General features: G+C 34.7%; 1 protein-coding gene across 1 annotated transcript in view; it reads right to left on the bottom strand.

The window, feature by feature from the left end:
- The window catches only part of LOC145688087 (uncharacterized), a 130,000-nt gene that overhangs the window by 85,172 nt on the left and 19,198 nt on the right, over window positions 1–25,630 (bottom strand). Inside the window, exons 4-8 of the mRNA XM_081761822.1 lie at window positions 25,234–25,519; window positions 21,135–21,188; window positions 15,211–15,292; window positions 11,937–12,028; window positions 7,351–7,627 (exon numbers count right to left, since the gene is read on the bottom strand). Coding sequence (XP_081617948.1) covers window positions 7,351–7,627; window positions 11,937–12,028; window positions 15,211–15,292; window positions 21,135–21,188; window positions 25,234–25,519 — 791 coding nt within the window. The remainder of the gene's footprint in view (window positions 1–7,350; window positions 7,628–11,936; window positions 12,029–15,210; window positions 15,293–21,134; window positions 21,189–25,233; window positions 25,520–25,630) is intronic.

The following is a 25,630-nucleotide window of genomic DNA, read 5'->3' as shown; positions in this document are numbered from 1 at the left end:
CTGATGAAATATGTTCTATATAATAAATATTACACTAAGATTTCTATGATCAAATCCCTTTATAAGGAAGTCAACTACATTACGGGTCACTTCATAGACATGATCGTCAATAATAACACTGATCAACAATGAAAATGATTTGAAGATAAAAGTAACCAATTCTTATTAATTTTGTTATGCTTATAACGAATGTGAAATTCGTTATTGAAGATTGGTTTGCTATCATCAGATGTGCTTCGGTGCTCAAATTAGGGCTTCGTGGCAACTGGAACTCTCTATTTCAATAAACTTCAATTGTTTGCGATTAGCTTTGTTGCTATTCTTGTCGTTCGCACTTCATCTCTGACTAAGAAACATCAACCATGTCAGTTTAGTTTGTGTTACAGAATTTGAAAGAGAAAACGTGTTGAGTAAGGTTCTTTCTTAGATACAATTTGCCATCCCAGATGCGTGAAGTGTTAACAGTATGGACATTTTTTTACGTTTACGGCGAAGTAACGTTGCCAATTAAAAACACAATTTCACACATCGCAAACCCTACTGCTATAAAGTGGGAGATATGTACAAGAAGTGCGAAGCACATATTTGTTGTAATACTTGTTCTGCAAACTTGCGGTGAAAAGATCATGCATGCGGTTTGGAATCAGAGTGATATGAAGAGAGCCACCAAATCATACTTCAAACAGTTAATTTTGCATAGTTCCCCCAATTAAAAGTCTATCAAAATAGAAAATGTTGACTATTATTTATCTCCATATCTCTTCACCTACTATTGCTATGTTACATTCTGAAGAATAAAAGGTTCCACATATTCCCCTATCTTATTTCACTCTTTCATCCAACGAAGACCAAGAGGCGGTGGAAATCGATCCTAGCATGTCAAATCCTGTTGCAGATGCCTCCTCAACCACCAATCCAGACTTTACAACGAACATATAATAAACTATTCGCCATCTATTCGCAACTCGTCATGAATTAAATGATCTTGTAAGGGATATGGTTTTGTCAAAAAAATAGTTCAGAACTACTGGCATCCAAAGTCAAGCAATAGGGAGCTCTCTTTGAAGAGCTTAAAGTATCCGTGGGTCGGACACCTCAGAAGTCCCTGGAAGAGTGTTTTCAAGAAAAAGTGACATAGTGTCTTGTAAAAATGAAACTGCTCTTTCGAGCAACTTAACATGGAACATAATCTGGATGAGTGGTGGCTGTTCACAGACGCAAAAAACTAACTCTGTCTAAAATTGTGTTAGTGAACAAGGGAACTGTGTTTAAGTCAATCCCAATCGGTTATACTATTCAATGAAAGAAGGCGTACGCTAACATGGAAAAACTGGTTAAAACAATACATTGTAACGAATATAATTGGAATATTTCTGGCAAAATCAAAGTTATAACCATATTTCTTGGCCTGCAGCTCGGCTACGCTAAATAATGCTGTTTAATGCGAATGGGATAGTCGTGATAAGCCTTCCCACTACACAAGGCATACACTACAGAGGCATACAAAATTTGAATTTGGGCCCCTCAAAAAGCTTTCTATTCCTGAAATAAATTTCTGCTTATGCCCCTGCAAAGCAGTGACGATTTTAGCTAGTGATCCGGGGATAATGCAACTACAATTCCCCAGAAATCATATCTCCTAAGGTCCGGATGTGACACCAGTATCTGGGTATTACTACTTTTCACTTCCAGTATATTGAAACTCATGCCAAAGGAACTGTTCGGAAATTTTTATTGGTTCTCCCCTTTTGCCCTCATAAAAATGGGTCCGACCTTGGACATATAACTACTTCTGGAATGGTTGTTTTTATGTCAATGATTTCGAAAACTTTGCATTCGACACAAGTATAGAACGTTTTCGATTTATTTTTGCCCGTCACGCTCCCACTCTGACCTCCATGGCAACTGAGGCTTAACTCATACTTAAGCATTATCAGCAGTGTCACTATTCATATTTGTGACAACGAAAACTATGAATTCAATACTAACATCGTTCGTACTTGATTACTTCTACGTCACCTTCCTCCCTTATTTGGGGTGGTTTCAGTGTCTAGTCCTTAACTCTGCCGGAATTTCAACCAACTTATGTATATCTAAAAATTACTATCTGAAAAACAACTGTGCATGTCATCTTTTCTTAAGAGGAATTCGTTTTCTACATTTTCAATACCAATATGGTGGCTTTTTCCCATGCTGAAGATTGCCAAAGAGCTCAAAGTCATCTGCATCATTGTGATATGAATGTAAGTTTTAATAGCGTTTAATTCACTCAATGATCCCTTAGGTGCTGTTCTCGTCACAGGAAAAGTGAGATATAGTTATAAATGAGTAGGGGCCTAAACAAATACGGAATATAACTAGCAATGACAGTTATCTAGGAACATTACTTTAGCTAATTCAATCTAAGTTGAAATGTCACGGAATCTTTCACTTTATTACTGTCCGTTAAAGTTGTTGCAGCAAAGAAGTAATCAATGTTTTGAGTAGATTTTACAGTCTACAGTTCCTTTACAACTTCCTTCTCTTCTAAGACTGAAGTAGTGTCCATTTTAAACATTGAGGAAAAAGTGTGAAATTATATAAAAACCTACAAAGAGGAATTGCGAAACTTAAATGTGCTCCCTTCGGCCGTGAGCCTCTCCAGTTATTTACGTCACCGTTCAGGGTGTATGATGCAGTTTTCTTCTTTAGGAACATTTTGTAAGACAGTAAATGTTTTTTAGTGTTTTGTGAATTGAGTTGTATTGGGTAGAATTGTCTGATAAAGAAAATATACTTAACCACATATCATCTTTTTCGAAGTTCTAATGGAAAATGAATCAAATTGTCTTAAACGTGTTGCGTTTTTGAAGAGATAAATAACAAAATGTTATTACATATCCTCATAATGGTGTTATTTGGATGAGTATTTATAACTTACAAATAGTCATGTTTACGTCATAGCTTATTAGATGAGGCGTTAGTGAACGGGATTTCTAAGGTGGTGTTCCTGAGTTCAAATATAGTTCATTTTTGGTCTTTTTTCTTTTAGCTACACTTAGTTTATGCATTCCAGATCTTCAAGCTTGAAGCAAATACAATAACAGCCAGTGAATTAAATGTAGATTCAAAGTTCAATGTAGTATTATTTTCAAAGTTGTATATTGTAACAGGCTACGTAGAGTTCTCCGTATGTGAGTCGATCGAAACCCAGCTCGAAAGCTAAAGATTGTTTACAAGTCTTAAATCTCCAGATCTTAAGATTTTTCTCTCCCTTCGTAATGATCTGATGCTCTAGAAAGAATTCTCCATCTTATTTCAACAACTGCCTAACGTGATCCTAGCAGTTGGGAATCTTAACTTCTTGTGCTTTACATAGTCACAATTTTCATCATAATATGCTGTCCGATCACTTTTTCTCCAATTCTAAACTTGTATATGTAAATCATTCTTTCTTGTCTCCAAACCTGAATCTCTCTTTCTTAATGTCATCCATGAACTGTTATGGATTATGATTGAACATTTGACTCTTGAAACCAAATGTAAGTGCTCTAGCAATGTGCTGTCTTAACTATATCGGTTTGTTTTTAAAAGTAGCGTCATTTTAGATTTTGCCCGGGTCATGGGGGTTAGCGGAGATTATCCGCCGACATAACAGTTTCATTTTTTTATTAGTAAAGAATTGAAATGCAATCTTAAAGTTCTCCGTCCAACGATTATGCTGGGTACGATAAAGGAGGCGGTGACGATAAGCAATGAAGGAAATGGTGGAGTGAAAAGTGGGAGAAAACGGGAGAACCCACGCTCATGTGAGTCTCCACCATAAGATTTACTTTGCGAGAGCTGGTATCGAACTTTTTATTATATAACTACACATTTGATCAAAGAATGAGAATTTCTCAAATTCAAGGGAGGAGGCAATTACACACTGCTGTCCTGCCCAAATCACGCCTACTGGAACATTTGTTTGCAATTACTAACCTGAAATGAATAACACTCATTTCTATAAGTAGTTTTTAGTGCTCTGCCAACGCATTACAGACTTTGGGAAGCTCAAAACCTACTGTCATGATTAACAATTTCCATAGAATTCACAAGGAGCATCTTCCTAGATTGAAGTGATACGCAGCCTTAGAAGAAGGGAAAGAATGCATATAAGGGTGTTTATGAAGCTATGGGAACATTTTGTGAAGTTTTATTTTATTCAGGCTCTACAAAGGCATTTCAGATCAAAGGCATGAAGGAGATGATTTCAGAGTGATAAACCTTGTAAACTGCTATCTGTTTTTTTTTTTTCGTCTGAATGGAAAGATAGCATTACGGTACATATTGATTCAGACAACAAGATATGGAGGAAGGGCGTAAGTTGGGTTGAATACCGAAAGTAGCTAGTCGATGAGAAATATATTTTCGAATGCATAAACACAAGGCTTAAGATTTTGTTCCTAAGTTGGACTGAAATATTGGCAGCATTTTCTATGCTTCAAACTGTTCCTTTCACATTGTATCTTGTGTACTGTCTTCTACGTTCTTCTGTTATATTAAATCTATTGTTATCATGATTACGACTATTATTTCTAAATCAAAATTGCACCCTTGCGTTTCATTCTGCTTTAAACTCAGATAGCAAATCATTGACTCGCTTCTCTATTTTGTATAAATCAACTTCCATTTCTTCATGTTGAGTATTAGCCTCTGGTAGTATTTCAATAAAACATGAATATATTTTTTCTTCTTTTCCAGGATTTATATATCGATAACCCAATTCCGAAGTTCAGTTTCGTAAAACCCTTCTTCTTTATTCTTTTCTTCCTCATTGTAATCCTCTTCTATCATCTGTGAACACATTAGTTTTATTACCTCTTTCTCATTTGCCCTCTCTTCACCATTTTATTTTTCTTCTTGCTAACACGTCGTTACTTTTTCTATACAATCGACGGCGTTACTATCTTGCTCCTTTTCTTTTTCATTATTTTCTGTCAACATTCTACCTTTATTTTCTACTATTTCTAATAATATTTCATATCTCTCTTCTTCTTTATCTTCTTCAGGGTATGTAAGAAATTAGTCAAGCAGAATCTGTGTTTCTTTTAGGTAAAATTCTTCGTCTTCTGCATCCTTTTTTCCCATTATAATCCTCCTTTATTATTTGTCAGAATGTTAAATTTCTCAACTTCATCGGATGTCATTTCTTTCTCTTATTCTTGTAATCACTTTTTAATTTTCTCTATACAGGCGGATGCTTCTTCTTCTTCTTCTTCTGCTATTATTATACTACCTTTATTTTCTAATATTTCTAATAATTCTTTGTATTTGTTTTCTTCTTCTTCTTCTGCAGCTTCGTTTACCATTTCTCCTTTTTCAATCTTATGCTATTTCAATTCCATTAGCTACATTTCTTCTTCTTCTTCTTCTTCCGCAATTACATCTGTTTTTAATCTTACTTCATTATCATTTTTCACTTCTTCCTTATGCGTTTCTTTCTTCTCCCAGCCCAAGCAAGTGAACTTTGTGGTGGACAAACACCGTGTGCGTGGATTTCCTCGGGGTTCTCCTGTTTCCTCCCACTTTCTTCATTCCACCATTTCATTCATTACTCATCATCACCGTCTCCTTTATCCTAACCAGCATAACTGTGGGATGTAAATCTCAGATATTTCATTTAATTTTTCTTCTTCTTCCTATCATCTTTTTCTTCTTTTTCCTATCATGTTCTTTCTCTTCTTCCTTATGGCTACTTCCTTCCTCTCGTTATCATCATCTTCTTCGTCTACCTTGATTACATCATCTATTTCCATTAGAAGATCTTGCGTCCCTTTATTTCCTGTGTACTCTTCTTCTTCGTCTACGTCTTCAATGAAGACTGTAATATCTTTTAATACTACTTGCGTACTCTTCTTGTTTTCCATTTAATGCCCTATATGTGCATAAGTATTTAAAAAGGATATATAAGTATTTAAAAAACAATAGCAATAACGATAAGGATAAGGAACAAGGAGTATACACTCGTCTTGGTTTAGTTGTATTCTATTTAAAAAAAAGGAAATTTATCTTGTTACCTCTAGTTATAAAACACTGTATATACATAGGGAAAATATAAGACATAACTTTATGGTTTCGATGAAACGAAAGTATACTCTGAAACTAACTCACTTACTCGGAACCCTTCCAGTATCACACGTGTACTAAAAATAATTTCCTTTACTTCTGCTGTAATGGATACCTTTTCTCTTATACTCATACAATAGAAATGCGAAAGAAACATATGTATGTTCACACTTTGCTTCTAGTGCGTTTTCTGATGGACGAACACTCTGCGCGTGCTTTTTCTACTTACTCTTCCATTTCGCAATTTTCGTTTCCATTCGATTCCCTCTAGTGATGCTAGGTGATCCCTAGAATGATTAATATAATTATATTAATTATTGTAGGGGACAGTGACTCAATGATAGAATGCTCAACTTCCGTTTGTGAGGTTCCTGGGTAAATCCTAGCGTGCATCAAATAGTAGGAGCAATCACCATGTGCGTGGGATTCTACATTTTACCATCTAGTTCGTCAATATTATTACCAACTTGAGATTCGCCATTAATCCCAGCCTCAGCGACCCCGAAAACTACGGATTTGACAATAATATCGGCCATTTTAAATTATTTGTACATGTCTTGGTATTCTCACCACTAGTGACCATCCTGATCGACAATCAAGTGTACTGAATGCAATTGGAGTATCACCATTAATCTCAACGATTACAGAAACTATGGATTTGAATTATTTTTATATGTTTTGGTATTTCCACTCCACAGTCATCGTCACCGTCCTTAAACATGCTAAACCACCACTGCACTGTCTGCGTAGTCACAACGCCCTGACCAGAGACATACAATATCTTCCGCCATGCTGCAGCGCCGTTTGTCCCCAATTTGAACTCGTACAGCATACACCTTATGACCCTTTTGGTAGAATATGTCTACTCTGTCACTACCTAAGTATACAGTGTAAATGAACTGCCACAACCAGTTATATTATGTTGGATATACTTTCACCAACAACTGACCTTTGCCTTATTTCTATTCGCATTTAATTCAGGGTGTGAGAGTCAATTGAACACACAGACTTTTAAAAAAAAGAAGCGACTGAACTTTCTAAGTTACCTTTGTGTTTTCTGCTTTTTGCGCATTGATTATTTCCTATATTTTAGTGGCTCTTTTTGAAGTCGGTTCATATATTCTTATAGATTTTGTTTATAATATAAAGGTACTTTATAAATACATATTTCTCTCAATATCTACGCTATAGTATACAAAAGATTAACCCTTCCTGTTAGCGTTTTAAATAGAAGTACAAGTAAAAAGTAAAAAATATGCTTACCTTATTAGGAGTGTGGGATATGACTTGGTTTTCTTTTGCCTCGTTTTCTCATTCTTTGGTTGTTGAACGACTTTGCAGCTCACAGGGGTTATTTTTCTCACGTTCCTGGATTTTCTTTGATGTGAAAGCTTTCTCTGAATCTTTAGTTTTGTGTTATCCGTGCACCGGCATCTCACACATTTCAATGGCAATACATGAATGAACCAGATATATAAGAACTCAACCACTGATATAAGGCTGCCTCCAAAGAAGAGGGATCCGGTGCTGCCGAAGGAAACTACAACCAAAATATAAAATTAATTATGTATATCCCTTCCTGATTGTCGTTTCGATTGCCGATATTTATCTTCCCTGGAAACAGTGTTTATTTATAATAGATAAGTTTATTTATTTATGAAAAGCAAGACTTAATGCACAAGTGTTTTTATGAAAGTTTCTTAGAGTATATCAATTCATTTCATATGAGAACTCCAATTATGATATGCAAAATATACAGAATAATATACTTCTTATAGAATTGTCCTTTTTCACACGTTTTAAATAGAATAAACTCACTCAGTATAGAAGAAAAATCTGATCCTTAGAAACCCTTAGTTTGTTTACGTCTAAAATATCTTCCAATATTATTTACATTTGATTTAAGAATAGTACATTAAAGCAAGCTCATAATCCATTATACGAGTCCTTTCATGATGTTAATAGTATTAATGCTGAACCTGTTAAGCAAATGTTCCTCTTTTTAAATATTACAAGATACATAAAGTTTGTGTTCTGCTAAATTAGCATTGACTTTTTTTTAAATTTTGTCTAGGTTGTTTCTACTGTACAAAAATGCCTGCCTTCTTATATAACTCTGCATATGATGTACTCTGTATCATGTTCATTACTTGTTATATCATATTTATTACTTCTTATATCATGCTATTCTGTATAGAAAAAGTAAAAATGTTTAAGTAACATCGTCCAGCAAACTTCAATAATTAAATATTGGTGCAGCAGGGATGACATTAACGATGGTCGGGGGTGGGCAATCGCCCACCCCAAAAGAAATAGAATAATGAAGGTGATATCCTGTACTTCAAAAGCTATAGGCATTACTTTCGATTGTAATGTAATAGGTTCTAGGACTGTTTAACTCTGCAATGAACAATGATTGTAAGACGTATACTTGTAGTAATATAATGATGCCAAAAGTCTGATTAATGAATTAAAGTTTAGCACACACACACACACACACACACACACACACACACACACACACACAATCGTGCTATTGAAACGCCTATCTTTGTATGTGCTGCGCTCAAAAAAGGAAGAGCTTTTTAAAAATCCGACTAAATAATGGACAGGACTGGGCAATATTGTCTGTTGTCTCATTTCAGAGAGAAAAGAAGGGGAGTAGTAATTTGTGTCGGCGCGATAGGTTCTTAAAAAAAGGGTTATTACTTTCAATTATTTACAGCAGTGTACCCGTGAGGTCTGCGCGGGCTCGGGGCTACAAAGCATATAGTTATCACTGCGGGGCCGGGCCGGGCTTGGGCCATTAATTTTTAAATATACAACCATATTTCTCGGGCCTTTTCGGGCCTTACTTTGTATTTACTGTACAACGATATATATTCCTCCGTTCTTTCTAAGGAACTTTTAAAGCACAACTGCAAAATTGAACCTCTAATTGCTGTAAATAAAGGTACAATTTTGCGTTAATTATTAAGTTTCTGTAATTCGGGCTTATTTTGGGCTAATTTGTTTATCACATGAGCTCGGGCCGTTCTCGGGCCTGAATGCTAAAATATATTTCGGACTCGGGTACGTCCTCACATTGTAAATTCAGGGGCCGGGCCGGGTACGGGCTAAAAAATCAGGCCCATGCAGACCTCTACCGCGTGGAATTAAACGTATTTGCAAACACCCTTATTACAGCATTGTTAAGTTGATCTCTGTTGCGTTCAGAAGTGTCGGCAGTCGGTGCCTGTTCAGCTAATATGTCGAAAAAACTCATCAACGATTTCTTCTCAGGCTCAGTGAGTTCCTAGCAGTATTAGAAACACAAAATAACTTCAAAGACACTTAAAAAGAAGATTTAGTTTTAAAATTGCTTTTCAGCAAAACAGTGCAAAGTATTCCATCGTTTGAGTCAATCAGAAATAGTTTACAGATTCATCATATTACTTAGGGATGCGCACAAGAGAAGTCGAGACAGGATTTTCCTGGCAAAATTCGAATCGAGACACGGCTCTTTCAATAGAGAAATATACATTTTTCGAGTCGAGACATCACATTACCGGGACGAGACAGCCAAAAATCTTGCCTCATGCGCGTCCCTAATAATACTGCCTTATCTTGGCCTTGAAGTACTCGAATTGAGAATGTCAAGAGAACGTCAAGGCTAATTTGTTTTATGTTTACATCGAAATTCCAGTAATGAGGGGAGCTGTTAGAGACCAGCGTCAAGTCTTGGTATTGAGTTATGACACCAATGGATCTACAATGTTTGGTGGCCTTTCTTCCACGAGCAATCGAGGCAGTAATCATATTGAAAAGAATATGCAACAAAATATTATCAAAACTGCAACACTAATGCCTATATACCTGTACCAAAATTTACCATTTATAGGTCTTCTTTTGCCAAGTAATTGAAACAAAATCGTAATGTTGTTTCATTTTCTAATTGCTATATTGTTGTATTCAGTTTTTTCAGTTTCGCAACACTTAACATTAAGACACATATCTCCAGTTTTCCTGAACATTTTACTTAAATAAAAAAGTGGATTCAATTAAAATCAACAACTAAATGAAATTTGGAATAAAATTATAGAAAATCCAGACTTAGCTCCAAGTCTTTTATAGATTTATCCTCTTTTATATATTTTAAGTAACATATAATCTCATCACAACACAAGGAACATTTTATCTTATCTCAAAAAACACAGTTCGTTTTAAATATATTTCAATATCCCTTGCATTTAAGTCAGAGTAAGGAAAGTATATTAAATCAAGCGTAGGTAGTTATTACAAAATATTCTCTACATGATGTAAATTATATCTTAAAAGAATGGGACAGTTTTTGCCACTGAATGGTCTAACCTTTGTTATGTTGGCAGGCGCAGCCTCACTGAGGTGTTAGTTTGTAAATTTAAATCACTGTGCTCACCAAACACTTCGTGAAATTAGCTATAACATTGCATGTTTTGTTTTGAGAAACAGTCCATATAATGATAGATATCTATTAGAATCAATAGACAGTAACTCATAAAGATCCTGAAGATCTCTGTGGGCAATAGTATTCAATGCTCGCAGTATCAAATGACAGATTTCATCTAACGGTTAGACCCCGTTGAAGAGGTGGACAACATCATGTCCTTTGAGTATTTTTTTCTGATACTCCCATTTCCTGCAACAGTCTCATTCCACCAATTATTGTATCATCATTCGCATCCCTTAATCAGCATTTCCCTTAGTATAAAGGGCATAATCGTTAAAGTGAAAGTGGAACGTTAAAGCGAAAGATGAAGAGAAACTATTGAACCATGTCATCCATTTGCTCGATACACCTGAGATCGAGACACCAAGCAATTAAACCAAGTTCAATAACCTGGTTGTATAAGGTCGTACACTATCTTAATGAAATATGGAATTCCGCAATGCCCATATAAGATCTCTTATTGATGCCATTAATTTAGTAGTGACATTTTCCTGAATGATGAATTAAGAAGGGGAATGCGCAGCTTATAGCCACTTATAACAAAATATTAGTTGCAGATTTTGTATGGAGAGAGCACACACGCGTTGTATTATCTCCCTCAACTTCATGTACACCGAAATGCACCTCAATATCAGAGCGATTTAGCTACTATGAGCTATGTTAACGCCAGCGAAGCAGGTATCAAAGGGAGAAATGTTTGAAGTTTAACCTGCCTTCGTAAATAGATTGGATTAATATTTCTGCATTCATGTGAGAAGTATGATAACTCTTATCGCACTTGCAGACACCTTTCCGACGTATGATGGGCAGAGCCATCTTTCTTCTCAGGCATGTGAGGTGTGTCGTGAGTATTATGGGAGTATCTGCCGACTTTCAATTACTAACAGCGTGCAATATAGAGGCACAGTAGTCACATTCTGAAAATTTAGAATCTAAATAATTAGTCTTTAGTGAAGTATTTGCATTTGAATCACGTATTTGAAGAAACAACGGAATCTTAAACATAAAATCAAGACACATCTTGATAACTATTGCTTTAACTTAATACATACTAGATATATTGATTAATTAGAAGATTCAGGATTATCATATCTACTTTATTGCTTATTGCTCGTTCTTCTCCTTTTCTGATATTTTGGTGTAAAATAGCCTAAAATATATGTATTTTCCTGTTAATAAAAATATAATTATATAGTAGTAATATACTTTTGTATAACATTTATCATAGTTCGATTTGTATTTACCAATGAGCATATTTTGATTATTCTCAATATTTTAATAAACATTATAAAAAATAATAATAATTTTATACAGCTATCGTACTATTTTCGTAAAATATTTTTCTATTAAATTTACTTTTACCTTAAATATATTCTCTCACCTAGCATTTCAATATCTCCAAAGATTACGTCCCGGTAGAATCTCATCTTTGGAAATTCCGAGAACAGAAAGGCAAGTATTGGGTACGTCGCACTGAAACAGACTTTCTCTAATTAGTGATAAGTTGTTTACAAGATACAAAAAGAGTAACTAACATGGCTTATTGCATTATATGATTTTAAAAATAACAAATCTCTGGTAATGCAACACCGAAATCTGCCTTGTCAGTGTAACACGTTATAACTAGATCTGGTAGCATATGAAATTTCCGATATTGAATTACGGTTGATAAAACTAAGTTTGTTTCGTCTAAATGATTTGGAGAAAACTCAGACGGATATGTGGTGGATTTGGGGTGGGACCCGTTATACGAAACATACTTTAACGGCTCTTGGGCGTAAATAAGAACATAAAATAACAATTAGGCACAAATTTTCTATAAGAAAGAGAGCCAGAAAGTTAGAGAGAGGTAAGGTTTCTTGTTTGAAAATAGATTTACCTTGGCCAACTCGCTGCAATCCAGTGTTCTCTATGTCGAAGCGGCATCCAGCAGAATTTCCACCTAATGATATTTGTCAGTTAACTTCAAATAGCCCCCAGTACTCTAATATTTAAAAAATTCGGATCTCTCCTGATCACTCTAACACAATATTTGGCTATTCTTGTCAACATTCCCTACCCACTGTCTCTAAGACCAAAATATCGGGGTTTATAAAGGAACTTCTAGATCTCGCAAAACTGAACAAGTTGTGGAATCTTTGTCATCGATAGAGGATAATCATTTGATTCTGATTATGCAATATTTTAACATAACATTACATTGTTTACTAACACGCATATTTGAATAAGTATTAGGATTAAAAAAGGAAAACTTATCTTTGACTACAATATGTTGTCTCCATCCGACAATATATGTCTACATTTCACGCCCATTTCTAGTTCCATTGTCAGTTTCAGGTGTAAAATTCTCATTGTCCAATGCAAATGCGCAAAAATCACACTTATCAATTTAAAACTTAAGAAATGATTGATTATTGGCTGTACTTGATAAATGTGTATCAATTCTATTATTGAATTATTATCAATTACACAATATCTACGAGTCGGGTTTCTTTACGAATGAAACGTTACGCAATTATCATATTCTATAAACATAGTACAGTAAAATATGTTACAACATGTACAAAAACTGAAACTACATTATTATGTGCCATACTGTACTAGACCTTAGGATTTTAGACGCTTTGCATCCAAAAACATTCGCCATGGAAGTGAGGTCAGAAGTAGACAATAATTTTCTAAAATTGCTGTAAATCTGCCAAACGCCATTAGACACAGAAACCATATATAACTATTATATTTAGAGTACACAATCATGACCAGCAATATACACGACATATGCTGAATATTCTTAAGTAGTTATCATCTCTTCTGTTTGGCTTATTTCATGTTGAAAAGAAGATTTCGAAGGAGAGGAATATATGTCCTATGCAGAATTATTTCACAAGGAATTGTCTACTAACATTCAAGTATTCAAATTTTCACACACGAAATTGCATCTATGTTGCTGTGCTAAACAATTGGAGTTACATAGTTATATATTATTTTTTCAAAAATATTGTTTTGAAAATGATAATGCTATGTGGTTTTATGGAAGAATGGAAAGTAGAACTGAATTGAGAAGCAAAGAAGAAACGTTATGAATAAATCAACATCGTACTTTTAGTGTGCTTGAAAAGTATTATAATCAATAGACTATTCCCTCACTTAAAAAATGCTATCCCGTAGAATAACTTTAAAAGTTCATCACCTCCAAAATAAAATTATTCTAGAACATAAACTAATGGAAATATTGTATGACATAATTCAGTATCCCTTCTCAATTGTGTATGCTGCTGCTTTTGAATTGGTAAATATTGAACCATGTTTAAGAAGACAATTTCCCTCGAATACTGAATTTAGTTTATCTGTTTGGCTGGTTGTCTTAAAGTTACTTTTTTTACATAGATAGACAAATGGATAAATGTCTTTAAAGAATTCTCTATATACAGGTTGGGCTATCTTGAAATTCCTTGGTAACTCTTAAAGCAATTAATAAAATCAATGACATTTCGCAATTTGTAAATATCGATAAGAAGGTATTCTTTAGTATTTCACAATAACACTTGATTAATAGTTTTCTCAACCCAACATAAAGTTGTATTTTTTTTTAAATAGCACTACGTCAGGTTATTATAAATTGAAAATCTACCTGGTGGATGAAAAATTATTATTCAGTATTCCAACTAACGGCATCACAATATTCTGCGAATCTGTAAACATGTAAATTTTAAAGTTTTCTGAAATAGTAATAATGCAAGTAAGGGAATCGTGTTCATGTACATCAGAAGTACTATAATGTCAAATACTGCAGTCATGATGTATGAGATATTTTTGAAAAGGAGCAAAGTTAAAAGTACTAAAAAATTGTCTTTGGTTTAAAAAATACTTTATAAAACTGTTAATAACAAGTATCACATCAATTTCCATATTTGGTTTTAAACAAGCGTAATACTCTCTACAATAATTAGAAATCTCAAATATTCCGGAGATATGATGAGCATTGTTAAAGTTGGCAAGAATGTTCAATATTATGTAATTTCGACTAGCAATAATTGTTTATTTTCCGAAACACAAGCACGTAATTTCAAACAATATATAAAGCTTTTCTCATAATTTTTAAATCTCCAGAACAGGTTACCATCTATATTATTAAATGTGATACTTATCTAAGCAATTTCCCGAAATACAACATTTCAAATTTTCAATCTTTTTTAAACTTTGTTGTAATTATACTTGTTACAAATATTATACCTTGGCCATAGTAGTTAAAACTGTTATTTGCTATTTGGATTGCAGTCTGTTTTCCTCGCGTTATTATTGTAGTTGATGCTTTAAAAAATTAGATATTTATGGATGTTCGTGATAATATAACGCACAAAAGTAGGTATACAGTACCATACCGATCAGTTCATTGCATTTTATATCATTTCTTATTGTTATCCATGAGGAATACTTAGTTCCTTTATTATTTGATTTTAATGTATTTTATTTATAAACTCGGAATTTATAAGCCGAAGCAAATTAACAGTTCAGGCCATCCTACCCTCTCAATATATGCATGTTTCTAAGTTTCATCAAATATGTTGCATTAGTTTAAAAGTTCGTATAATGGTCTTTCAAGGTAAAGGTTCATGCAAAGTTAACGTGATATCTTAAGATTGTTAAAAACTTACCCAAATGCACCAAAAACTTCCGTGCGAAAATTATGCTCATCACAAGCTGCTAGACATGTACACTTTTTCCGGTGAGACGTTTCTAAAAAAGAAATTATAGTTAGCAAGCGTACCTTCCATATGATTAATTAAGAGTTTGGTTTCACAAACATAGAAATATAATTGAACCGCTTGGATGTTAAGTTTAATACAAGGGAAAATTCACTAAAGCCATAAATCGTCCCGTAGATATAGTATCAGATTTTCTTGGTGTCCACTTTTTATACATTTTCTTTTGCTAATCGGGAACAGTACTGGAGAACTCCGAAACAAACGTAATAGGTATGTAAGATATGAGAAATGCTAACCTCAACCAGTGCCAAAGTAATGGCTTATCTACCTTTTGGTACAGCCTTGGTCCATATACGATTCATATGAGAAAAAATGATTCTCATCTGAAGAGAATTGTCCTAAGTTCAAGTGCCAACACATATACTTTTATAACATTGTTGCCAGGCTGTAAAATTATGTTTAATAAATTTGTAAAAGATTCATATTCGACGCTTTCCAATGAAGGAACTTGGCTGGAGCAAAGTGTTTCTCACTCTTGCAGTTTGCAACACTGCTACATATTGTACACACATTCTTGTTCAACGTAATCTAGCCACCCTTCTTGTATACCTAAAGGAAACAACTTGAATATTCAGTGACATCGTAAAAAAAGGAAATTATGTAATTAAAGATTTAATTTCATAACGTAAAGCTTACTCGTATCAAATTAGGAAAAATAATCAACGCGTTGATTGATGTTTGAATTACGGCATGATTTCACGAGCCCTGTATTCAGTATTAGTATTTAAGGATACCTGGCATGACTCAGTTTTCTACCTACTCTCCAATATTGTTCTTGAATGTTAAAAGCAAAATAAAAAATCATTCGTATGCGTAAGATTTGAACCCAAATCTACTACAAGGATATTTGGTATCTTAACACAAGATGCCGTCATTAACGGGCAGAAAAGTTCATTTTATTAATTATCACTCTCTCTTCCTGTCTGATTCTTTTAATATGAGATATCAATAAATCTTCAATAACTTTTCGAAAGAGATTAATTATGCCATTTGTTAGGTTTATTAAGGAAATATTTGTTTATCTATTATCAACAAAATCGCCTGAGGTCTACTTGAAAAAGGTGTCTGAAAATGAAATACTTATCCTGATGAGTAAATTAGCGTTTGTGGATATTTTCGTAGGAGATAATTTATTCATTATTATAGAGTTAACCATGATTTTTTTTTACCATGGTCGGTAAAAGTATCTTCCATTCCCTAAGTGCTATAATTCCATTACTTGGGGTCCAGATAATTTACAGTTTGTAAAACGCCTGGACAGACGCAACCAAACTTACACGTAACTTTCCTCGGCATTCACAGTAGTTAGTAGCACTGATCCAGGTGTTTATGGAGATAAAATTGTAAAGTAGTTACTAACGAAACAGTTCTCTTTTCTGAGATGAATCTCTATGGTTTGGACCGTGTTGTCCAATGAAAACACTATAATAATGTCAATATCACTGTATATGTAATATATTATTTCATTATATACTGGATGTCCAGAGAAATAAAAATACTGACAACGCATGAATCAGAAAATCTCTGAAAGTGGACGAAAATATCCAGTGTAGAAAAACTGCTAAAATAAGTTTGTAAATAATTGTCTCCACTGACAGACCTTCTTCTATGTTCATTCCAACATCTTTTTCTCCTGGACTGGAGATCTTCGTTGTCACACTCAGTATGCATTGAAATTGAAATATTTGAAAAACGTTTGAATATGGCGGATATTTCAACCCGGGTCAGCAGAAGAGAAGTTCAATGCGCTAACCACATACCTACTGCGTCATTTCATTTTCCACCTAAAATAACTCCAGTTTAAATCGTTACACACAATGAGTTACTCGAGATTTCCTTGTTTAACTAAAAACAAGTTATACAGACCTTCATCAATGAGGAAAATATCAAAAACCGTCCTTCAAGTTGATGCTACGTCATCGCTTTCAACAATGGTCCCGATTTACATTAGAATTCTCCATCACCTTAACTTTTAATTTCCTAAGAAGAAAAGACGGCAGACATTATTTTAACACTCTTTGAATTGTATCAACACGTGGGGAAATGGAAAGTTATTTGTTTGTCTTCCGCAACTACTAGTTTATTTTCTTATATTTGTAATAGGAATTTATGGCGAAGTGAAGGTGGGGGCAATAGCCGAGTGGTCTAAAAGAAGTAGTTTCGGTCTTTCGGCTTCGGATCATGAGGCGCAGTTCACTAAGGGTTGAAGTCCCTCAGAATAGCAATATCGGAATTATAACCGTCCTAGATATTTTTGTGTTCGTGTACATGTCGTCTTTAGAATACGTCTATAAGGACGTGAGGTGCCAGTGGCGAACAATACCATAATCGAGGAGAATAAAAAAAATAAAATAAAATGTGTGAAAGCAGGAGACTCTGAATACAGCGACCCGAGTTCGAATCCCGTCATAGCAAGAATTTTCTTTATTGGAAGGTATTGTTTACGTTATTGATATTGTATTTCTCTTATTACTTTATTATTATTATTATTATTATTATTATTGCAAACTCGATGCTTGACTACATGTTTTATATTTTATTAAGTTTTTATTGGATTTCAAACTTTCTTGTTGAAGAATCAACACATCCATTGTAAGGGTTAGGGGAGGGAAATACCATGTTTTTTTTTAATTTGTTTGTTACTCGTCTGGATACTACTTTTCACACTACTACGTGTATCTACGGGAAGTACCCTAAAGGTTTTCATAATCATAAGAGAGTAAGTGAATAAGTGACGAGATCAACTGACTTCGCGTATTAGCAACATATCAAGTATCAGGTTGTCGGGAAAGCCATACGTATTTTGGTAAAAGATGACAAATGACGATCTGTGGATATGCTAGGGTTATTCGTATCGCGGGTTTGTATGTCTTTTTTGTTTTTTCAATTTAAAGTTCAATTCGCTACGCCTCACTTTGCCATGAAGTGTCTTAACTTGTAAAAAAAAATATAGTTTACACGAATTTACTTCATTTTAAGTAGATACCTGTCACCAAACAAATTCCGACTCAAACAGTAATGTTCCCTGCATATCATGTTGAGCTGCGCAAACTATGCAGTTTTGTTACGAGAAAAGTTTTAACGTTGTCTCGTCTCTACAATATGTCATGCAACGGACGCCTCCTTTCAAAAGCTACACATGTTTGTATTCAAACAGTTCTGTCGCGTCTCGAAGCTTCACACTAACATACTGCCTCGTCTCGAAGCTTCACACCAACATAGTGCCTCGTCTCGAGACCATCTCAAGAGTTGCCGTAAAAACAATTACCCTTCCTTCTATGTATGAAATAAAAAAACATTTGATTTGCGCAATACAAACAAAATTTTTTTCGTAATACGAAACAAAAAATACAAGAAGAAAACAAGGATTGGTTAGGAATCGAACCAGGACTTCCCAATTACTAACCCAACGTGTTACCTCTCACGTAAGCTACTATGCTGTATGTTAACCCTTCTATTACCTTCCAGATAGCACAACCAGGCAGATAAAGTCAATTTAACTACATGACAATTTTCCTTTCAAGATTGCGACTTCTCCAATGATTTGTTTCTTCACTTAAACTACCCTTCATCCTTAATGATATAGCAGCACTTGACTGTCCTACCGTGAGCACAAGTTACAATTTTCATGGTTACAAACTTTTAAATCGCCATATTGAATCGAATATGACTTTTCCAACATGTCGGATTTATCTCTTTACTTGCGCTGTAATGTACACATTTGAACGCAATTTATTGATTCCACCATATCTGCAAGAGGTTAAAATTAGAGTCCCCTTGATTCGTTTAACGAACAATATTACACCCTCAAATTGGCTATTTCATTCAACTTCAAACACTCTCTCGCAAAGTCCGCATTTCAATGAACATGGGTACCAAACTTCGATTCCTATCAACAGCCCTTTCAAATATCATATCTTATCTATTTGAGCCGCGAAACGAAAACGAATATTAATGCTTTTCTTTTTAACGTAAACGACATTCCTCTGTTCACTGCATGACAAAACGTGACCTTTCTATGATGTGTGCAACTACTATAAAAACTAGTATTTCCAAACGACGAAAAATTTCAACACTTCATTTGTATGGAAAACGGCGCCTTTGTCACGATATCGGAATTTTTTCCGTTAATCACACATGTTGAACATGAATGCAAAATTTGATGCTTGTATCTTTTCAGGAAGTATGCGAACAATTACTTGTGTCATAAGATTTTCTTACACAAAGATATAGAGGCTCTTACTGTTCATACAATCGCAGTATTAGATTTCGTAAAGCAGGATCAGACTTGGCTCTACATGTGCTAAATTTTAAGAGTGCACGAGGCTCGAGGCTGAGCAATTTGTTTACATGAACTATTTCTAATGAAATGATTTATTTTGTAATAAAACGTTATAAATTATAATTAATAATAATAATAATAATAATAATACTTGAATAACAGAATGACAATACCAATTACGTAAAAATACCTTCGAATAATGAGAAAGTAATTGCCATGACGGGATTCGAACCCAGGTAGCTTCATTAAGAGTCTTCTGCATTCATACTTTTAAAAAATCTGATTTTTTCTATTGAACCACGTTTTCAGGAGTACGAGACTCGATAGGGACATGGACACAGATACATCGAAGACAGCTAAAATGCCACCCTTGATACTACAGAGGGATTCGAACCCACAAACACCTTTCTATCAATTCCTCCTGAGAAGATAAGAAAATAAACAAGTTGTAACGGGAGATAAAAATATAATTCTGTACTTCTACACGTATTGATACAATTCAAAAAATGTGAAAATAATATTTGCCTTCTTTTCTTTGAAAATTATAAGTTAAGATGATGAAGAATTGTAATGAAAATCAGGACCATCCTTGAAAACGATGATGTAGTCTCAATTTGAAGATCGTTTTATAGTATTTTCTTCATGGTGTTCTTTGGACAATACGCTCTGAACCATAGAGATTCATCCTAGGATGAGACATGTTTCGTGCGCCATTTACTCACAACTTTACTTGCATAAAGACTTGACTCAGTGCTACCATGTGCTGTCGGTGCCGAGAAAAGCTGCGTGTAAATTGGGCGTTTTTCTAACTGCAAATTATCTGGACCGCAAGTAATAGAATTAGAACACTTAGGGGAAGATTCTTTAGGTGTTGGCTGTACAAATGGGTTATGTCATATCGCCAGGATGTTAATCAAAGATTTATTCACAAAGTGTGAAGAAACTTAACAGAGTCATGATTAGAAAAAATATTCCGAGCAAAACTACAACCCGTTGTAGACTTGTTTAGAAAAACTAAGTTATACATTTTAGATGAAAGTGGTCAAATACCACATTTCGTCCACCACTTACGTTTCGGCAATATTTGTAGTCCGTTTCTGCTAGAGTCACCAGTCCGATAGTTCCTCTTAATTAGACGAATTGTCTTTGTGCACGATGCACACATTCAAGGAGTGTCACTCAACCTTCATTCGCAATTGCTTTCTGACGTTTATTCCTTAAGGCAGTAGGTAGCTATCTGTACTTTTTCTTGGTGTTGCATTTTAATATTGAGTCAGTTAAATCCTTGTTACTATTGATATTTTATCCCCTCTTAAAGAAAATATACAAATCTAATAAGAGAAGAATTATGATGGCGAAACTTCATTCCAAATGGTAAAGGGTTCCGAAAAGACAATGACCTCTCTGTTGCATGTACTTCCCTTTATAGCAAGGTATAGAAACATTATTGGTAATGTTCTTCAGCGTAACGCATTGTGATATTGACGAATTTGATATAAGAAAGTGAATTTTAAAAGAGAAAATATCATACCCTTCATGCGACTGATACAGGACAATCCTCTGACATTACATGATTCATGTGGACCTAGAGAATACATAGAAATATATGTGGTTATCTTGCTTGAAGAAATACCATTATCTATTCTTTATGGTCATTTGTTATCAAAAAATATTATAAATAATGAAAATTAACTTTTGTTGTTTAAAATTAAATATAAACCTTAACCACCTTTAAATAAATATTTTACAACAGGTTGACTACCACAGTTAAAATGTGTGTGTTACAAAACAGGACCAAATTATGTTATAATATTAGATCACTCACCCATTTCAGTGAATTTTGTACAATTAGTCTTTGGGAAGCAAGGCTACAACGACAAGACAACATTCAGGAGTAGAAACAAATGGTTTGCACACGTTAACTAATAAAATTTGAAACCGTCATAGGCGTATCATGGACTTAACCAATTGTTATTGTGACAATCAAAACTGAAAATCGCTGCTTAAGGAGTGTTACTGGAGACGTATTTACGGGTCTCATAAAGGCCAACCTATATTTATTAGCCAAGCTCGTTCCGACATGTAACCACTTTGGAGACCAAATAATTTTTAAAATTAATTTAATATTTATAAGGTATATTATATTACAGCAACTCATTCCGTGATTGGTATACGAACACGAAACGAAAAACATAATGTACAGACTAAATCAAATAGTTCTAAAAGATCACCGTTCATGGCCATTGAAGCACCCATAGTCTGACTGAGGGCAGCAGAAACTTGGAATTTATATTTTGTCTTTTTCTTACCCATAAAAGGATACCTCTGCCCCATAAAAGGATACCTGCTACACACACCAAATTAAAGGGAACAAAAAGTTCTATATCAAATTACTTCAACCAACACTCAGAAAATAAAATTATTTTGAGTATGATTTTTTTTCCTGACATAAAGAAAGATGCCATACCTCCCCTCACTCCCCTTATCTTAAAACACATGCAGGGCAGAGGGAAAAGATAATGAAAGTTTCCTTTCATACTTTGTTTTTCCATTTCCCGAGGAATTTTGGTTGTCTCTCTTCCGTACCCCTTTCTTCCGATCAATGCTTATGGAGGACTACCAATGTTTTTTCCACATGATTCAATGTGTTACAATGCCATACTCGATCCTAGTGAATATATAATTTGACCCCAAAAATGGACTTTGATTGTTTTCCCTTTGTATTCCTCAAATATGTTTCTTTCAATTCAAAATCCTAAAAACATTGAGAGAGATTTATACTAGTAAATGAGGCCAATAACATTTTTTTCACCTCAACCTTAGGTTGGTGGGCAACATGGAAATTTTAAAACTTTTCTCTCCTTTGGGAGAACTGTTTTATTCTTTGATAAGATTTTTCTTTCTAACTACATCTAGATATTCTATCCTTAGTCTTACTCTTCCTGTCTTTCCTTCTACCTTTCCCTCTATCAACACGGTGATCCTGTCGGAGTGTCGAATAAGACGGCCAAGCATGCTTTTTCTTCTTTTTCATATTATCTTCATGATTTGTTGTCCTTCATTAACTTCCTCTAATACGTCTTCCTATAATAGCCTGCACTATTATTCTTCTGTTCCTGTAATCCATCTTCAGAATCTTCAGCACTCTGAACATGATATTCCAATCTACGTTGTCAAAAGCTTTTTCTATATCTACAAATGCTATCACAATTGGTTTGGTTATTCGGATGTGCTGTTCCATGATCAGCTCTAGACTTAGTATTTCTTCTTGTTTTCTTCTGAATCCAAACTGGTCTTCCGTTCCATTCGTTGTGCGATAATTTTGGACTGTATTTTTGATGCGTGGGAAAGAAAATTTATCGTTCTGTGTTCTTCGCATTTCCGTGCGCCTTTTCTTTTTGGGATAGGGACCCATATACTTTTCTCGAAGTCGGTATTTTTCCCTAGATATGCATTCCATTTATAAGATTATATAGGTTCTTCCTTTTATTATTCAAAGATTCTTAATCACTTCCGTTGGTATTTGGTCTATTTTTGGAACTTTACCATGTTGCATTTTCTCAAAAATATTGTCAAACTCGCACTGTAAAATTGATGGTCCTAATTCATTTTCATCGACATCTTCTTCCTTCTCTATCTCTTCGTCGTTCACACAGTCTCCTTTGTAGAGTTATTCAATGTATATCTTCCATCTTCTTGATATCTGCTTCTCTTCTATTATCGTTGTCCCATCCTTATCTATGATAGTGTCCGTGTGTTTCTTTTTCTCACCGAACAGTTTTCTAAGCTTTCTATATACCGTTTCTGAGTAGTCTTTGACTATATTTCCCTCAATTTCCTTGCACAAGTTGTTTATCCAGTTTTCTCTGGCCTTCTTTACTTCTCTGTTAATGCGATTTCTGCACCTTCTTTATTTTTCTTCTTTGAATGTTATCTTGAACTGTCTTGTTTTTCCCATCATTTCCAATATTTCTGCTGTTATGCAGGGTTCTAATTGGGTTCTCCATTCTCTTCCTATGTGCAAGTCAGATACTTTTGTAATTCCTGATTTCTTGGCTTCCCATTTCGAGTTGATGTTATTACCCACTATAGCTACATTAGATGTCACTTTGCCTGTCGCCGTTGCAAATTTCCTATTTCGTGTTTCATCTCTTCCTAGCTTGATTGTGTTTCATCTTTGTTTGCTGCTACCAATCTTTTCATCTTTAGCCCAAGTTCGCTCTTCATACAAACTAAAATATGGTCTGAGTCAACGGCTGCACCTGGCTACCTCAACCTCTTTTTCACTTAATTTCTAAATGCTTATCGGACCACTATGTAGTGTATTTGGTATCTTTATTTGTCTACTGGTCTTGTCCATGTGTATCTTCTTCTTGTTAGTGGTTGTTCGAAGAGAGTACTGGTTGTAGTCAAATTATGTCTTTTGCAGAATTCAACTAATTGTCCACCTCTCACATTCTTTTCTTCTAGGCCGAAATTTAGAGTAACAGACAAAACCGACTCCTGCTGCACCGTTTACAGCTCCTGACTGAATCATTTTTAAATCCCCGCTCCACATGTCTCCTCCATCAGGCCACCGAAGTTCGCTGATTCCCAAGATATCTATCTTCATGTGTTCCATTTCTTTCTTCAGGTTTCCCAGTTTTCCACACTGTAAGAGCGATCGCACATTCCAGGTTCCTATCTTGCAGGGGTTTCGTTTGATGACGTCGAGGAAGCCCTGCATTGTTTCCGTCCAATGCCGGGGACGACCCTCTGTGAAACAGTAGTGTCGTATTCCCTAACATTACTTTTTGTTATTTTTCTTTCCATGTTGTTTTCTAGGGGCTGAGAAAGGTTGTGGTGTCCTAAGTTCTTCCACCTCGCAGGAAAACAGCCATATAAGACACCCTATCCATCCCTGTTTTTGTCCATATCTGGGCCTCGCCGATGTCAATCATCATCAGCCTCAGTGTGGTAATGGTAGAGCTGCTGCCCACTACCATAATGTCTCTCTTCGTCTGGGACCTACCCCTTAAGACGTGTCCGGCATGGAAAGCCCTCTGATAGCGCAGCTATCTCTGGCATAGCTCTTAGGATCACTAGAACACGCAAGCCTCGCACCACGGCAAGATGGAGATATTGAGGGAGGCATAGACTTTCAAAATGAAATGAAGAAAAAATAAATAAACATTATTGCATTTTAAAGAAGGTATCTTAGTGACAAAACCAGCTTCAATTTGTTCTGAAGAAAAGCGGATGAGCAAACATTTTTGAGAACAGACTTTTTTGTATACATAATATAGTAGTTTCTATTACTTGGCTTACATTAAAATACAACGTGTCTGGGGGGAGCAATCGAAGGCCGAATGTTCAACCAGGAGACTCACATACTCGTAGTCCTCTCTAGCGTTGTCATTGATAATTACTTCTACTTTAAGGCGGTTACATGAGGGTAAGTATATATCATTACTTGGACTACTAAAAGTTAAAACATACCTTAAGCAATGTGAGGAAATAAGTTCGGGAAATATTATAATGTAAAAGATTATGAATTACATTGATTTTAATAAATAAAATGGCAAACTCTAAATCTTTTTAATATCTACAGTGAAGAATGTTCAATAAGCAAGTTAAGCTGTAATACACACCAAAATTGTAAAATATTTGCGGCGAGCATTTGCATCCGTTCATAACATCTTTGTACTTGCAGTTCAGTTTACAAGCACTTCGGGTGTAGACTTTACTAGTTTCCAACGATACTTCATCTCTAAAGTAACAGTTCCTTTGACGGATTGATAATCTCTTCAGACTTGAGGAACTTACGATTGAAAAAAGTTTCAAAAAATGTGAAAATCCTTTATTGTTTCTTGTGTGTGTATATACATAATGGTTTACTATTTGGTCTGGATATTCATATGGCGAAGTGACGAACGTCTGAAATAGATATAAATAAATATTATTTGTTAATTTCATTTATTCTAATTCTCTTGTATATTGAAATGATTTTATAGGTAGAGTCTAAATAACGATCCCGCCGAGTCTTTT

This window comes from Thermobia domestica, chromosome 1 (assembly GCF_964235325.1).
Source record: "Thermobia domestica chromosome 1, izTheDome1.hap1.1, whole genome shotgun sequence".
Classification (NCBI taxonomy): domain Eukaryota; kingdom Metazoa; phylum Arthropoda; class Insecta; order Zygentoma; family Lepismatidae; genus Thermobia; species Thermobia domestica.
The sequence above is the reverse complement of the archived record's forward strand: the minus strand, read 5'-3'. Positions and strand labels throughout refer to the sequence as shown.